The sequence below is a fragment of the Drosophila sechellia genome, chromosome 2L, assembly GCF_004382195.2.
Source record: "Drosophila sechellia strain sech25 chromosome 2L, ASM438219v1, whole genome shotgun sequence".
In the NCBI taxonomy this organism is placed as follows: Eukaryota; Metazoa; Arthropoda; class Insecta; order Diptera; family Drosophilidae; genus Drosophila; species Drosophila sechellia.
The window spans coordinates 765,705-783,460 of NC_045949.1; the positions used below are offsets into that span (position 1 = coordinate 765,705).

At 45.0% G+C, this 17,756-nt stretch overlaps 1 protein-coding gene across 2 annotated transcripts; it reads right to left on the bottom strand.

Annotated features, from left to right (window-relative positions):
* Positions 1-3,353: 3,353 nt before the first annotated feature.
* LOC6617289 (excitatory amino acid transporter) lies at positions 3,354-10,513 on the bottom strand. 2 transcript variants are annotated; one of them, XM_032724676.1, is made up of 8 exons: positions 10,346-10,513; positions 9,529-9,813; positions 6,935-7,099; positions 6,492-6,825; positions 5,590-6,159; positions 4,657-4,986; positions 4,471-4,585; positions 3,354-4,419 (listed from the first exon to the last, which is right to left on the bottom strand). In XM_032724676.1, exons 3-8 carry the CDS (start codon positions 7,080-7,082, stop codon positions 4,231-4,233), a joined length of 1,686 nt encoding a protein of 561 aa, XP_032580567.1. In that variant the 5' UTR covers positions 7,083-7,099; positions 9,529-9,813; positions 10,346-10,513; the 3' UTR covers positions 3,354-4,230. The 2 variants fall into 2 exon arrangements, with proteins under 2 accessions (XP_032580567.1, XP_002041616.2); XM_002041580.2 differs by lacking the exons at positions 9,529-9,813; positions 10,346-10,513 and having other exon boundaries at positions 6,935-7,926.
* Between the last annotated feature and the right edge of the window lie 7,243 nt (positions 10,514-17,756).

Below are 17,756 nucleotides of genomic sequence, written 5' to 3' on the forward strand. Positions count from 1 at the left end.
GTCCTGTTCCATCTCGCCGTCTCGCGCGCTTGTGTTCTGTGGCATAATGGGCCAATTATTACTGCAATTTGCATTAGACCAACACACCGAAAGCAGGCGTATATAGATATACACCGAGATATGTAATCCATGAGAAGAGGAAGCTGGAAGAAAGCCGAGAAGAAAGGCCGCTTTGGAAATTCTTTTGAGGAGCGCGTTGTTATTATGAAACCGTTTAGAGAACGTGTTTGTGAACAGCACAGTAATTTGGTTAGATTACCAGGCTGGCGACGACGACGACGATGACGACGATGATGATGATGCGAATGATGCGGATGATGTGGATGATGCAACTGCAACTGCATCGGGGAACCTGCATTTTCGACTGGCCAAGGGAAACCAGCAAAGGCAGCAGCATGATCTGCAAGAGCAACTGCAACGCGACGAATGTGGGCCAATCTATCACCGCTCAAAGTCACACCAACAAAATATTGACTGCAGCAGAGTGGGGCATACACTGGCAAAAAAAGGAATATGCTAAATTAATTTAATAGAATATTAAGTGGATGCTACTTGTGCACAAGCAGATTCCTTTGTTCTAAGTTTGCAATTAGCTTGGCTCTACGAACTTCATTTGATTTGGTGCCATGAATTTCTATCTCAGGGTAATCCCAATAGTTTTTGTCCAAGTACAACTTGAGATAGATTGGCACTGGCACTGGGACTGGCACAATCCCGTTTCGCGCGGCCCGGCAGCGTGTGAATAGAAACGTTAGCGGAGGCACGTTCTGGACGCTGGCTGATAAAAGTTGATTGCAAATTTATAGACGAGCAGATTGGCCATAAACTCATGTCCGAGCAGCGGCAGTGAGTCGTGCTTGGTGAGTGGCTTGGATCTCCGCCAGAATCCGAATCCGAGTCCGAGTCCGAATCTGCATCTGCATCTGTGTTCTGGGGCTGCAGCTGTACCTGCCTGCCGATCGCATCGATCAGAGTCAATCTGAATCCAGTCAATCGTCGTGGCGATAAGCGCGCTGTCGTTGTCAACACGAGAACAACTTCCGCCAGTACTCAATCATTCCTGGACCCGTAGAATCGAGCAGTGCAAGTGAAACCGCCCCGGCGGAGATTTGCTTTGACTCGCCTCTTAATTGAATTAATTAGCTTGCGCCTATGCAAATGCGCCGCTTAAGGCCCCAACTACAGCTGCATAATGCATTTTTCATAGATATCGTATATTCTGCATGCCATATGCGCCAAGTGTCAATATATCGTGAGCCAAGTTGTGTTCTGGCACACATGTGCCTTGGCCATTATTCTTCAAAATGCGCCGCGAGCCGGGCTCAAAACTTGAGTCGAGCAGCCGCCGTTTGTTTCTTCACACAATTGCACATTGCGATACCCCCTACGAAATACCCATGCCCTATATAGGGTCCAATGGGTCGATCACGAACTTTGTCACACGCAAAGGGGGGCATTTCAATTTCCAGAGGAGTCACGAAAGCGGGGAAAGACCCCATTTATGGTAGGTGCTCGAGCTATAAACATTGTTCTCTGTTCACTGGTGTTAACAGCAACGGGGTGCCAGCGATGCCGCATGAATCAAGGTCATCTGGCCATTTAAGGAGCTGGAGATAGCAACTGTTTCTCTACTCAACTCAGTGATAAAGTATCGCCTTGCAAATTCATTTTATTGCAGAGTATACCAGCTTCGATCTTTCCCTTCAGCTTACCCTTGTGTTTTGTTGCTTTTGTGCGGTTTGTTTGCACTCGTATTTCATTTCAGCGGGCAGGGAAAAATGGAAATGCCAAGGAAAGGGGAAGGGGTGTGCGGTACATGCGGGGGCCAACGTAACGCCAACACACTCCAAAGCCGCTGCCAAGTAGACCTTCAGACGCCAAACACTCCAACGCCAGCTTCAGTCGCATAAGTCGGAGCAACGTCGCAGCCAACGCAGCCACAAGAGCATTCATTCGGCATTCAGCATTATTCAGCCAGTCAGTGGGACAGTTGGACAGGTGGCAAGGGGGGTCAAAGGGGCCCAAGAGCCCCCGAGGGGGACGGCGGAGGGGTCAAGGTGCCAGAGGGGCAGACAGTTGGACTGGCAAGAGAGCTTGACGCTCGACAGCTCGAGTTTGCAATTGCGCACTTCTGAAAACCGTGGCGCAAATTTTGATCTGCTTGCTTGGCATACACTGAACGAAAATGCATAGTAAATTAGGTCGATTGCCTATTCCTGCCATTGACTTTCATTGTATTTGCACCCATCTTGTATATCAGTTCATCGCCCATACATTTTTTACTGTGCACGCACTCTGTGCCACACACGGAGGTCGATTATTCGCGACTTACAACTTGCATCTTGCATCTTGCATCTCCATAAATATAAATATTGCCACCTTTGCTCACAGCTCATTTGCTTATTGTTTGCCCGCCGCCGATTTCATTCACCTGTGCAGTTGGGCTCTCGAGTCTGCGAGAAGTCTGCGCTGCGGATTGACACCTGACACGGCGACGGAATCGAACAGCAAAGCGGATCTCGGGGTTTCAGATCTTACACCCGACATAATGAAAGCGTCATAGAAAATATATATAGAGTAGTGCATTTAGGATGTCTATTTCTCTAGATTTTTTTTATTATTTTTATGGGCAAGGCAAACATATATCGTACTTCGTCATGGTAGTAGTTAAAGTGTGAAAAATAGACGAATCCATAATCCAGTTGCCTTCGCAGATCTCAGCACCGTGTACCTTATCTTCGGGCCCTCAGTACGGAGTAATTTATTCACTCATTCATATGCACATGCACTTTTGAATGTATCCATATAATTATATAAGCCCGATCTGGCTCACTTGTGCAAAACCACTGGCCGAGTGGTGCAGGCGTTGAGTTATTGAGCCCAGTGATGATTCATTCCATTCATTCGACCGATCGTTAATACTCACCCATCGATCGGCAGATTTATGGCCATGTTGATAGGCAAATTTCCGTTCGCGTTTGAATCGCAGAAATGAAGTCGCAGTTTAAAATGGTACAGACTAAGATGTAGTGTGTGAACTCGAAGATACTTAATCTAGTGACACATAATTAGTAGATCAATAAAAAGACAACTCATTCTCTGAATAATACACACGCTTAGCACAAATGATCGTTTGGAAGTCCAATCAAAAGCTGTCCTCTGAATATAATCCTCTATATGTACATAAAAGAAAGGTTTAAAATTATGGGAATAAATTATGATGCAACGCCAAAATGTTGGCTTCCTTACAAAGTGTCAATAGGCATTCATATAAAGCTAATCGTTTGATTGTAGGCACATCGTTGCATTGGGTGTTTTTTTGAGAAAATGGCCCAAAAAGTATACACTGTAAATTACTTTGAAGTAGGTGGTATAATAACTTTATTGTATTCAGCGTATGCGTTCGCGTACAAATCGAATGTCGGATATTGGTTAGTAAGTATTGCATATATGCAGATACATATTTGTTATCGCTACTAAGTCTGCTATCAGTCTACGAATGCATGTGTGATATTTGGTATCAGTAACTGAAAATGAGTAATTGGTAAGTGATATTCCATAGCCATTAGTTGTTAATTGTTTATCAGGGGCGTATAACCAAACGTGAGTTTTAGGAAATTAGGAGGTCAACTAAATCTAAACCTAGGCCAGCTTCTTGCACAACCTGCTTGTTCTACCTTTCAATCCCTCCTCAATCAACTTAAACATTGATCCCTCATAATACTCCCAAACAACACATATATAACGTATAAATAAACAAATCAGCGTGGTGACCCCATCACAATCGAGCTTACAAAATAATACCCATAGATTATGCACATAGTTCCCAGGATGGATCACAAAAATCCCGCGCTCGGCGATTTTCTTCCTTTGGGTTTAAGGTAAAATGTGTGTGCTTACATGTGGCATATAATATTCCTATGCGAGTCCTACAAGGTGAATATTCCATATTTACGTATGCGGAGTCCTTTAAGTGTTCAGGCTAATTAATTGCTATCGACACTGGTCCAAAAGAGGAGTAAATTCAATGCGGGTGGGTTCGTCAGACAGTCTCGATATATATCCGATCATTTGTTGTTTAAAGATCCTATATAAAAAATTTGTTTGTTGGGGAACACTGTGGTCTATTGGTGGTGAATATCATAGGTGTTGTATTGTGGTGGTGGCGGTACTGGGACTATAGAGCTGATGCTGACGAACTAAAATCGAGTCTGGGCTGTTCAAAACATCCTAGACCCTGCGGTTACAGTGCTCCTGCTGCAGGTTCACGTTATTCATCACCGCACTAATGTCCACCACCACCGAGTCCGTCATCGTCATAACGCACTTGCTGCTCGTCTCCAACTCGGTCTGCCCCTCGAGAAGTCCCCCATCGTGGTGTCCATGTCCATGTCCATTGGGGGTGCCAGCGGGCATGTCCTGAAGGGATAGTCATCAGATTGGTAAAATGTCCCAAGTAGTTACTCATACCTGATAGTTAACGGAAGCTGCATCCAAAGCCATCAACTCCTTTCGCGACAACTCCTCGACTACGGCAGCAGTGTAGCAGTCACCCAGCATATTATTGGTGGTGCGAATCCGATCCCTGCAAGAGAAGAATCTTCGATAAAGCTTTTGTGCAGTGGAACTGCCATTCCAAATCAGATCCATACTCACACAAACCAGTCCACGGCGAAGAGGAGCGTCACATCCTGAACAGGAGCATCAATGGCGGTCAGCACCACGAGAAGGAGTACCAGGGCAGCACTCGGAACGCTGGCCGAGCTCATGGAGGCAGCCGTGGAGGTCAAGAGCACCGTGAGGAGCTCTCCAAATCCCAGGACCATGCCGCTCATCTGGGCAATAAATATCGAGGCCACCGCGATATATAGGGCCGTTCCGTCCATGTTGATGTTGCATCCGATCGGGAGGACAAATCGCGTGATCCGCGGATCCACCTTGAGTTTCTCGTTCATGCAGCGGAATGTAATGGGCAGGGCAGCGGCGCTAAGGGGCGCGGCAGTCGCAGTTTGGTCGAGGAGTGTGTTGATTTTTTTTGGTGAATGAGTATTAGTGGGTGGTTCGGATACAACATCAGGTCGTGGCAAATACCGAAAGAAAGAAAAAATACACATTTAACGCACTCCTACTGAAACTGAAACTGAGTTCCTAGTCAGTTAAACATTTAAACAAATTTTGATTGGCTATTGCCAAGTTTTAAAGAAAACAGTAAAGGATTCTAAACTTTAAATTAAATAAACTATAAATTAGTAAACTAATTTTGTGGCTTGTCTAGCAAAAAATTGTTCAGTAACATTGCCAGTTAAAATGGGAATGTTGTTATTTAAAAACTTTCCAATAACTTCGTTTCATTGATTTACTTCACTTCATGTTATGAGCGGTCAAAATTTTGTCATACAGTATTTTTCGAATGTGATTTATAAATTTGTCCATTGCTTAAGACATAGCCTTATCAACAAGGGGTATTTCATGTGTCGTTGGACCGAAAAATTGAAAATCTCCTGAAGCTTAACTTTCATCAAAGGCCAAACAGATTCATCAGATTATAGACCCAAGGACTTATAAATCCCGAATGAACACAGAACTCACGTTGAGGCCGTGGCGAAGGCGGTAAGCATGGCCTGGATGAGTCCGGCGTAGAACTTGAACGGATTGCGACGCACGACGACGAAATATACGGCCTGCATCACCACAAACTGGTAGATAAACACGCCGATGGCCACCGTGACGATGAACCACATGAGTTGCGACATCACCAGGCCCAAATCGCCCACGCTCAGTATCTTCCCAGCGATCACAGAACTAATGCCCACGGGTGTCAGCCACATCACGCAGGTGACCATCTTCATGATCACCTCAAAAATGGCGGCAAAGAAGTCAACCACGACCTGACCCTTCTGGCCGATGGTTCCCAAAAAAGTGCCGAACACCAGGCAGAAGAAGACGATGCCCAGGGTGTTGGTTCCACTGCGGTACTGGATGTCCCTCACCAGCACCACCTCCTCCGTAAGGTCCTCAGATAAGCGTTGGGCCTCCGATCCGGATGCCAAGGTGTCATTCATCGTCTCGTTGAAGACGTGCAGGATGCTCGGCTTGGGCAAGTAGACGGTGTGCGCCTGCTGAATGGAGGCCTGAAACAGGTTGTCCGGGAATACGTTCCTGTAGTTAAGAAAACACAGTTAATAGTGAAATATGAAAATTAACTCTTATACCATATAAGAGGTAAATATGTGTATGGAATTGTATCACAATTTGGGTCGACTATTAATATCGATCTACTACAAACTACAAAATAATTTTCTTTGCACTGCTTCAAGCAGTTATATTCGTACACTGCTTAGTCGTACTAGAGAATTGGACCGCTTGCCATGTTTTGACACTAGTTGCCGCTTTAAGCTCACATGTAGAGGGCGCCACTGAGGCTGCTAACAGGTTTTATAGCTTATTATGTTGCTAAGAGCGTTTTAGGATGGTAATAAAATTGAACTCACCTGCCCAAATCCAAAAGACTATCTAGAAGGTTAACTGCCCGCCGATCTGTAGATCGATCGTCCGCATTGTGCAGATCCGGATTTCCAGGATGGATGAGCAGAACGAGAGCGATTCCCAGTGCAGCGTTGAAGAACGAAGTGCTGGCAAAGTAAACCAACGTGCGCAGCGCTATCTTGCCGTTCATCTTGGCGTTAAGGCTGGCCGATCCGGCAATAAGGCTCGATATAACTAGCGGCAAGATCATCAGCTTGAGTACGCGCATAAACAGTTCGCCTGGATAGGAAATCAGCATGATGGAGTCCCCGTGTAAATTTAGCGGCCGCAAGGAGAGTCCTGTCGGATAAGTAGTACATTAATGGAATATTTCAACAAAACTCTTCTGAGTTGGCAATCAAAGTGTATGCACTTAAAATAGGTCGTCTTTTGAACTTATCGGACTTACCTAGTACTACACCGAGGAGAACTCCGGAAAGGGTGACCAGGAGCATTAGATTCTCGGAGAGCCACCTGCGATAACCGGTCAACTCCACGGGGGCATCGCTGCATTCCGTGGTCTTCGGTGGCAGCTCAGTTGAGGTGGGGGGACCCATTTTGGCGAAGAGGTAATCTGAAAATTTGCCAGACTTTTCCATTTCCATTGTCCAAATGTCCAAGCTTCCGGGTGGCGCAGATTAAGGCGCAGCGGAGCGGTGGCGACAAAACCGATAACCAAAAACCAAGAGAGGAGCAAGCAAGACAGGGCGACCGAGAGAAAGAGAGAGCTAGCGATTGGTGGGGGATTCCCCTGTGTTTCAGTTGGAATGCGGCTGCTCCTGTTGCGGAATAGATGGATGTTTGGCTGGTTGCTCGGTCGGTGCTGGTGTCCAGTTATTGATTTTTTAAGTACTTCACATTGAACTTGAGGATGTTGATTAGGTAGGCCATTCTACCGGTGCGGAGTTGTCTTCCTTTTGTTCGGCGGCGTTTGCGTTCCGCCTCTAAGCCTCGTTCCTTCCTCGCTGCTGCGGCGTTTGTTTGTTAACGGCTCCGTTGTTGTGGCTTTTGGCAACTGAACGCTCTGGAAAGGTAATCAGATGGGGCTGACCTTCGCAAGCGGGCGGAGGGTGGTGCTGGCTCTCTTCAAGACGCTGAACTGCACTCGCACTCGCGGCCCGTGTTGTGCACACACACGGATAATCGATTTTTCAGAGTCCGGGTCAGCGGTCGTCTGTCACTGTGTCAGGTCCTGTTCGACCTTAAATTCGGTTTCAAATAGGAGGTGCTTATATGCTCCTGGTTTCTTTTTCCAAGCCTTACAGCGTGGCCTTAGGTTCAGCCTTCTTCCGCTTTCGTTTTCACTATTTTCAGCCGTGTCTGATTATCCTTTTTCTGCTCCTAATTCACAGCTCCTGGGAATGCGAACCGCTCACTTCAAGCTTGCTCCTGCGAATGTGCCACTCTCTCGCTGGGTCAGCTTTTTATCCAAAAAAGCCACTCAGGAGTCGAGTGTCCTGTGTGCCATAAACACGACCGAATCTCTCTCTTTCTCGCGGCGCATTTATGGCAAATGCCGGCAGGGAAATGAAAACGAAATGGAAATTGAAATTGAAATGGATACGCGATGCAGACATCACGCTCTGTCGAAAAGCTGATTGACGCTCCATAATTATCATAAAGCGGAAAATTCCGCTTGGCGAGCACGCAAAAATTGATTAGAAAGAAGCCACGCAGAGAAATTAGCTCAATAATCATATGTGAAGTTAAATCGTATTTAAAAGTAATGGGAGAGTCTATAAGAACAACAACAAATCCATATATGCAGCATTGTTATTAATAAATTAATCCTTTAATTAAAGCTTGCATGTGATACTAACATAAATCAGCTGCTCGGTTCAAAGCATATAATCTAATTTTCTTTTCCGTGGAAAGACTACTTTTGTGCTCTAAGTGCAAAACCACTTTCCAAACCTTTCCAGGTAATTTGATTTAATAGCGGTGCTAATCGATTTAAGTGACTTGGCAATTGCCACCGAATGTCCTCGGGGATAAGGGAGAGCACCGGGAGAGGGTTCGTCGCTAAAAGACGTTTATCGATCTGCAAGAGAGTGCGCCTTGTTAGCTGTCATTCATAAATCATGTGAGAGCCCCGGGCCTTTGCCCCCGAAGACCCAAAACCTATTGGCCATCTCTTGGGCAGTGGGCCAAATCAATAGGGCAGTGCTATATTTAACTTCTTGGCCTGGCCACAACAAACAAATCGTTCCGCGCCCGCCGGGATCCGGCTGAATTCGGTTGTCATATTGCAATTCGCATTGCATTCCCCAAGTCCCAGTGGCGAAACATCCTCGCCATATCCCCCAATCTCTGGCAGATAATTAAGATAATTGCAGCGACGAGTTTCGGCTGTCGTTTTGATTTTTGCCCGCTGCAAGACAGAAATTTATTGGCACTTCCCCTTCCCAGAACTTTCAGCATATGTAGATCTGAGATATATAGATATCGCCGAGATGGGCGAACTTGAACTTGACATTTGGCAGGGTTTTCTTCGAATGCTTAGGAGAAGCAACGAGATCTATGTGCATAGAAGAAACAGAGGGAGAATTCCTTGGCTTCCATTATAAATAGTTAGTGTGTTAGGCTCTTGAGCCCCTTATCGATTCAACCTGTCACTTGGCCCATTCATTTCGGTTTAGCTTAGCTGACGCAAATTATAGACAGGCACGAAAGCGAAACACTTTCAAAGCGATCGAAGGTCACCCTGCGTCCCCAAAGTTCACTCTCTTCTGGATTGAAACTCGCAACAGAAATACGCCGAATAGGAGGTACCCTTTACGAAGTTTTTTATACCAGTATTATGTATAGTTAATTGTTAAACTTGGTCGAAAATAGCGTGCAAAAATTGTGAACTTCTTAAATGATTGGCAGTGAAAATGCTTTATCGGTTCTCTGAGTGCTGCTAACACACCAAACTGTTAATGGCAACTTAATAACTATATTTTAGGTTTCACTTGTCGCCACCGCTCTGTAATTTTCCATGTTGTTTTTGGATGAGCTCACCTCGGACGATTAACCACAGATTACCCAGGATGGAGCTGGTTGATGGCACTCCCCGCGATAATTATTGTTCTGCGATATGTCTCACTTTGTACTCACTCGTTGGTATTTTTCTTGGCACTTTATCACCGCCTTTTGCTTTTTTTTGCCCGCACACCACTGCGTATACTTAACGTTTTGCCAATGCAGTCAGTTGGAATAATTTCCGCAGCAGTTTCTGCTGCCGTTGCATCAAAAGTTTCAAAATGCGTTGCACTGCTGTAGCCGTTGTAGAGGATTGTCTTCTACCTGCGAATGCCACAAAGTGGTAGGCACCCCCAAGGGGGCTTCGGTATTAGGGGACAATGTTTGCTTTTCTATGCTTTGGTCTGCATTCGAGGGGGCTTGACTTCAAGGTTTGTTTACTAGGAAAGACTAAGTGGGTGGGGGTGTTGATTGGAAACAGAACGAGAAACGAATGGTGAGAGTACCAAAATTAAATTACGCAATGCAAGTGGGAAAGGCTTAAATTGTTCTTCGACCGACTGTTATATGACCCTCATGCCGGTTATAGCAAACGCTCATAACTGGGAAATACCGACAATTAGTAGACACCCCTTCCAGAGAAAAACAAATATGGTTGGGCTCTACTTTCTTGTATGTTCTTTGGCATTTGTTTAGTTATGTACAAATTAATAACACATTACTGCCGAGTACTGATGACCTACTGAACCTTGCTAACTAAATGTATTCCCAAACTGGAAACATTCCTCCTTAGCTTCCTACGCGGAAGTAAATGGGTTTTTGGGACGTGTGGGGATCGGGAAGGATCTCCGGGTACCTCAACACGAAACGCTCGACGCGACACGGAACCGGAGACTGCAGCCGGAATGCCGCGAGGTCGCGGTCTTAACTGCCTGGCGATCGACGGACGCTGAGCGCTCTAACGGAACGGAATCTCGGACGGAATCCACTCTGAACTGAACGCGATCTGAAGCGGCTCCTCCGATGTCCGCTGGGCTCGCCAATTGAACAGAAAGTGAGCAATGTATTTAATTTAAGCAGTTGCGACCAGAAGAGCCCACCGCCAGGCACATTTCTTTGGCTTTGTTTTCGCCACATTTCGTTTTCACTTTGCTGCAAGGGTTCTCAGTGTTATTTCTCTAATTCTCTGGTCACCTAATGCGACAGCGAGAGAGCGAGAAAGACGCTCGTGACGCCAGCAAAACGCATCAAAGAGACCTCATCTGTTTCTGTTCTGACTGTGCCTATATACTATGTTTATATCACCGCCCCACCTTCTCCCCTCAAGAAAAACAAACGTCCCAACACCCGAAAATAAACGACAATTGTTTAATGCACTTTGACACACTTTAAATCCTTAGGAAAATTACCTTTAACAGACACGAATGCCAAAACTAGCAAATAGGCGACTAAAAGATACCCATTAAATATTAAGTTAAATAACAAGCACCTTAAATAAAACCGGATATGATACATATGCTTAAATATGTATGTAGAAAGCTTAATACTCGGTTTATTATAATTTTTCATTGTAACTTAAATATGTTGTCAAGTCAGAACACCCATTTATACTCTTGCTGGTATTTCAAATGATCAAGTAAACGATTCTGTTATTGCTCAACTTGCGTGGATCTCAGATACAGCCTAAAGTGGAAAATTGCAACCCGAAGGGTGCGAGAAAGCAGCAAGCTGAGAAAATTACGCATACGCCTCGTTGCCAGATGCCAAGGTACCGAGATAAAACACTTTCGTATGATTCTATTTGTCATTTTAATTAGAGCGTGTTGCAGGTGCACTGCTATTGGGCAAAAGGGATAGGGGCAGATAGAAATATTCTACCCATGAGAGAATTGCTTTCAAAAACAAATTGGCCACCGCAATCTGGCTTCCTCAAATGATAGGTCTCATTATAGGTCCAATTTACATAATACATAAGCAGAGATAAATGGAGACGGAAAATAACACTGATATGGGGACATTGCGTGCCGACTTGTATCAGCGATAGTTGATGGGGAGTCCGCAAAGGTTGCCTTACATAAGCAGACCGTTGAGCCGCAAAAAGCCAATTAGGGTTCAAAAGGTGAAGGAGCCTGCCCCCGGCGGACCAAAAGGAGACGTCATCGCAAGTGCCGACAGTACCACCGACCAAGCTAAAACGCACTGCAGACACATATGCATTCTAATCCCTGTTCCGTTAGATATTGTAAAGTTCAACGTTAAGAGTTACTAGCTGCTAGGACTGTATCTAAATCAAGAAATGCCAATAGCTTCATTTTAATTCATTCAGATCCTTATTTGAAAAACACAACCTGCAATAATGGTGTACCACTAATAGATAGTGTGAATTTGTGGGAATCCCTTAATCATTTTATTGGCATTTGAGTCCGAAATATTTCTTCAGAGCGAACGATTGCGTCGATTGGACTAGCTGTTACTCATTTATGGCGGTATGAATACTGTGGCAGTGCCATAAACTGGTTCGCGACCCGGCTAAGGAAAAGCTGTTGATGAAAGCGAATCGCACATAAAGGGTGCCACATGCAACAGCTGTCGTTTGTTTACAACCGGCGAACTGAGCTTACTCACTTTGGTTGAACCGAGTTGAAGGCCCAACATTGATGCTGGTCGGTATAAAAGAAGACTCTGCGCCGCCAGCACTTAACAGTCTGTATTTCTCACAGACCACGCGGCCGCAGCGGGTAAAATATTAGTACAGTGTTCTCTCGGTACGTGGAATACGTGAATTTTAAAAAGTAAAAGTAGAACTTTATTTCGAAAAACACGAGATATATGTTCAGCATAAACGTTAATAAATATTTATTTTATAAGTTCAACATTTAAAAATTCAACATTACTTTCGAGTGCAGATTTCACCAATAGCTTGTGCATACAAAAACGAAATATCTCGTGTGCCAATCAGCAGCCAAATCCGATCTCGAAATAAATCAAATGATGCTGAATTTACAGCCCGCCGAAAATATTGTGTGTGGATTTTTGTGCTGTTTCTGTTCGGCTTTCGGACCAGCTAATTCAATTTGGTGCGAAAACCCGAAAACGTTAACTTTCAAACGGAACCTAATCCAATTAACCGGGATGGAGCGGCAGGAACCCGGAGCACATGCAAATTATCCGATTCTGTTCCGTTCTTAATTAACATTTAAAATGTTTCGTGTTTTTTTCGCCTTGAACCTTTTTGCGCGAAAACCACTCTGCGGCCGCAGTTGTGGTGCGTTGGGTGGTTGGGTGGCTGGATGGTTTGGTGGTGTGGCACGGTGTTTTTCTCACCCTCTTTGAGATGCATATTCAGAAAGTTGCGAAATGTTAAATATTTGTAACACCTGAAAAATTGAATATATTTCATTAAAAGTGAAAAGTTTTCCGACGGCAGCGGCTGTTGTGGAAACATCAGGAGAATCAGCAAATGGGATGATGTACGAGGTTCAGTCTCAACCGCAGTCAATAAATAAACTTGGGCAAGAGCGTGAGAATGTATTGGAAAATCGAACTGAACCCAAGTGATGAGGGGTAAGATGGTGACCCCTACCTCTATTGAAAAAGTCAGCTTGATGCCTTGCTCTTAAAATGTTTCATCAATTTCATACCTAAAACGAATGGTAGCCTACGCAAACTCTACACAAACCATGTTAATCATATATATCGAACAGCTATTGATCTTTTTTCTGAGTGCCGTGCCTCCTGGCCAACTGGCGACTAACTCAATTTGCAAGCTTCAGTCACAGTCGCAGCTTTTCCTTTCCTCTTCTGGAAAAACCGCGACACAAAAATGGACGACAGCCGGTGGAACTGGCGGTGGTTTGTCCTGGTGACGGCGGTGGTGGCACGTGATGGGGGTACCCGGCTTACAGCAGATGTGGGCCGATGTCTGTTTAAAGCGCCATCATAATCAGCAGCATCATCATCATCAGCAGCAGCATCAGCTTGGAGGGAGACCTGCTCGTCCGCTTCCACCATGCTTTTCCCTTTCCCCGCCCTCTCCCTGTCGCCGTCTGGTCATGTTGTGCTTTGTTAAAAGGATTTTCACGGATTTCCGTTGTAATTTGAAAAGTTTTTTCTACAACTTTTTTCATTAGAATAAGAGAGAGGCGTAGGCGGAAGAGGCATCCTGCTCCTGTGAAAGGTAAATGGTAAATGGCTCGGCCGTGTTACTTTTTGAAGTGGCCTGCCACGAGCAGCCGGCGAACAGGTGTTAATTGTTTTCAAGCTAATTTGCCCCGGCGATAATGAATTTTTCGCCAGACCAGGCCCAAAAAGAAGAAAATTATAATTAAATTGCCCTGAAAGCGACGCGGATTTCGAGAACTTTACCTAAGTCTGTCTTACATACACACAGAAAAAAATTTACTTTGGTCCGGATTGGTCTGTATTAGCTGATGCTGTTTCTAAGCGTATAAAATGTTATTGATCTTTCAATTGAAAATCTGACTGAGGAAATCCAGCTGGATATTTTCACTCTTTATAAAACTGCCTCACATTACTTACCTCTTAGAATTGTCTTAATCCGGACTAGTACATAGTGGAAAGGGATTTGGCTGAAACAAATTGCTTAACCCAGCTATTTCAACTGTTGACTAAACACTCCGAGGGACAATAAAGTTGAGAGTGCCCTACATTCCGCCTCTTCCTCGGCCAAGTGCCTTGCCCTACCGATTCCTTTGTCAACCTTGAAAAGGCGCGCAGGTGTGAAATGAGCGTGCGAAATGGAAGCAGGCCCGCTCCAAAGGGAGTCCTGGGTGGAAGAAGTGCAAAATGAGCAGGATGTGGGGTAGTGCGTGTTTGGGAGATAATTGAATTTCTGATTTTAAGTGCTGTCGAGGCGGAGACATCAGCATAGGGTAGCTAAACAAGTCACAAAAGTGCAAATTTGCGCCGCAAAGTATGCAGCACTAAATTACGCATACGCCATGTGTTCCAGCTGTGACAGTGTCAGTGGAAAGCGGAACGTGTAAAGTGTTTTGACTGGTCTTGCCCAAAAGTTCGGTTCCAGGAGCCTGAAAGTGGGGAAGCTGCCAATTGCCAAGTGTCCGCAAACAAAGCGAGACACACGAACCAAACGAGCAAACAACAGATAGTTGTCCACACAACGGTTGGTCAGTCCATGTGAACAGTGAATACCATTTATCCACACACGGATCCAGTTCAGTGAACACTTAATTCGGCCCTCACACAATTTAAATTCCTAGAGTGCTTTCATACGATACTTAATCTTGATTCGATTTGTACAACAAACAGAGCACTTTGTCAGCTTAAACCACTTTTGAATTCCTGTAGAGAGGGCAAGTATTACTTCCTATTTGATATGCCTTCTCTCTTCAGCAAATATTTGTTATTATAATACGGTGTAGGTGTCCAATCTTCAAGCCGTATTTCAAGCACCCGCCTGAGAGAAGTTATTCCGACATTTCAAGTGGCATTGTAAAAAGTTTTCCAGCCAGCTCATTTAAAATGCAAATGGAGGCCGCTTGTACACGGGCAATCGCCACGTCCACCTTTCATCCCCCATCCCACGGTGGCAAATTAGTTTGCTGGCAAAGAGAAACATAAACAGAACACGGCCTATATATCGCCCATTTGGACTATAAATTATCAGGGATATCACTCCTGCAGCGGGCCTTCCTTGGAGAGGAAGTCATATTCGGGATTTATTTCGGGCTGCTCCTCCAGCATAAACCGCTTTGTGCCCCAGCTGAACTTTGGCCTTTCGGCTTCCGCCGCTTTCATAGGTGGCTGAGGGGGTACGGGGTAGTCAACAGTCGCAACATCACTAACTTCTTAAGTGCAGTGCAACTTTTTGACACTTGAAATTGAGTTTTGCGGTGTAATTGCATTTTATTTGCCAACTTGAACCAAGGGAACCAAACAAAAGTCGCAATCCAATCCCACTCCCATTCGCAATCCCCACTGCACTGCCATTGTAGCTGAAAGCACGGGAATCCAATGGATGCTGTATCTTTCTGTCACTTGGCGCCCGAGCAGGGACGCGCCGGGTAGGTGGGCAGCGGAGGAGGTGTCATCAAATTTGCATGGGTGGCGCCGAGGAGGCTGGAACTCAAGTCAAGTGGCGATAATCGCAATCTTTGGCTCGCCCGTTATCTGCGTCGCTCCCGCTATCCACTATCGATTCACCTTACATGGTCATACACAGTGAGAAAATCCCTGAACTTCGATTGGATACACTTCTTTTTCAGTGTGATTACCAACTTCATTCAATGTCCCTACTTTACCATATTCATATATATATTTTATATATAATTTGATATCATATAATTTCTTGCTGTGCACAGAGAATTGAATTGAATCATTTTCGCAAATGGATTGCCCGACCGGGGAGCGAGCAAAGGCTGTGAGTTTGTGCGAACTGCAGTTTGGCAGCTCATAAAATCAACTTTACCATTCCACTCGCATGCAGCTCTCCACACGAATTTGGTGGCTGGTAGTTGAGGGCCAGAAAATTAATTACAATTTTTTGAATGGAGGTCATTGAGAGCGGATGGATGTGGAAATGGATGGAGAGACTGATGAGGAATAGCAATCAAATCAAATTATTTTTCATTGCAGCTCAATAGGGGAAACGAAAACAAAAGCGAGCCGAGCAAAAGGCCAGCCAGAAAGCGGAAGGGAAAATAAACTCGGGCGCATTATGCAAGCCCAGTTGAGCTGGGAAAAGCCAAAGAACTTCCCATCGACTCTTTCCCAGCTGGAAATGGAATGTTGAACAAATGCCTAGGCGGACACTTCTATTTCAGACGGCCTGACTGACTCAATGCAGCCATAATTAAGAGTGTCCTCGCCGTCAGCTCGCCATTGTTCTGCATTATTCGTTCCTCCAGCGAAGGCAATGCGAATCGACAGCTGTCCTCTTTTCTCGAAATCTTCTGGCAGCGGGATAAATGAATTTTTCATTATAACAGTTGCAAATTATTTAGTTTCATGTTGGGCATTCATTTACATAATATAAACTTTGCCAGCGCAGTTTTCAATTGCCACAGCTTGTTGCTTGTTGCCGAGCTCCCCCAACTCCGCCTTGGGTTTTCATGAATGAAATTTTGGCGCGCTTTCTGCCGCGCAGGCGCACTCCACGTCGCCGGAGAGAGAGAAGCCGGTTGAAGGTGGATGATGGAAGTTGAACGCCAGCCTCCTTGGAGGATGCCCTTTCAATCTGCGATTCGTCTGACAAAACCAGCGCGACTTGGACGGCGGCCAACAGTTGCGGTCTGGAGCTCGTTGGTGGCACTTCGCAGTCGCTAAAAAAGAAGACCCGGATAAAAACCCTCGAAGGATATAAGCATCCATCGTCGTCGTGCGTGATTTGATGCCGAAATGGCAAATTAAATAAAACAAATGAAATTATGGCTTGAATATGTATGGTATGCCAATAAATTGTCATTTGTTGTGTGCCAGTGCGAGTGTGTGTGCCCAGTGTCGTATGCGCAATATTTATGAATGTAATTTCCCACGACTGAGCAGAGACAATACTCGCTTTAGTTAAGTGAACCCGAAAAAGCGGATCTGCATTGTCTGTGGTAATCCCTGTGGAAATCCCCAAAACTATTTTGCCCACACCCATCTCACCCGCCTGCAGCTGAGTATTGGCTGCATGGCAAATCGCATCAGGCATTCTGACATCGCATCTCGGATGGCATCTCTGGATCTCTGAATGGGCAAAGTGCTCAGCACACTCCATATCAGCTCTTCTGGCTTTTCTTTTTTTGCCACCAGTTCGCCAGTAGTTGCAGCTTGCAGCTTACACACGACGAACAGCGAAGTATGGAATCTGAATTACAAATGCAGCCAGCATTTTGCATAATTTATGTCAAGCATGAAAATAACAACTAAAGCGGGCGATGGCCAAAAGCGGCAGGGTGGAGCTGAGGGGCGCCGACACACACATGGCCATAAATAAGTGCAGGTTTAAATACCACGGCAACAATTGTGAAATATGGCAGAATAATAGAAAGGACTAGAGCAGAGCAGCAGCTAAATATTCATATACTCAAATGTGCACTGCACTGGCAAAAAAGAAAGCCTAGAGTGAAATTGATTGCAAAAGACTATTTAGTAGGCTTACATAATAATGAACAACATATATATTTAGGGGATTTAACCCTTTTAAAAATAAAATAGCCACTCAAGTACATTTGTACTTGAAATATAAGGCTGCTCAGTGAAATATATTAATTCGATTTGATTGTTGAAGTGTTTTCGCATTG

Coding starts and splice junctions, on each gene's coding strand:
- LOC6617289 (XM_002041580.2), bottom strand. CDS start 7,130: ATGGAAATGGAAAAGTCTGGCAAATTTTCAGATTACCTCTTCGCCAAA. Junction 6,160..6,491: donor AGTCTTTTGGATTTGGGCAG/GTGAGTTCAATT, acceptor TCTTAACTACAG/GAACGTATTCCCGGACAACC. Junction 4,586..4,656: donor TTCGCCGTGGACTGGTTTGT/GTGAGTATGGAT, acceptor CTTCTCTTGCAG/GGATCGGATTCGCACCACCA.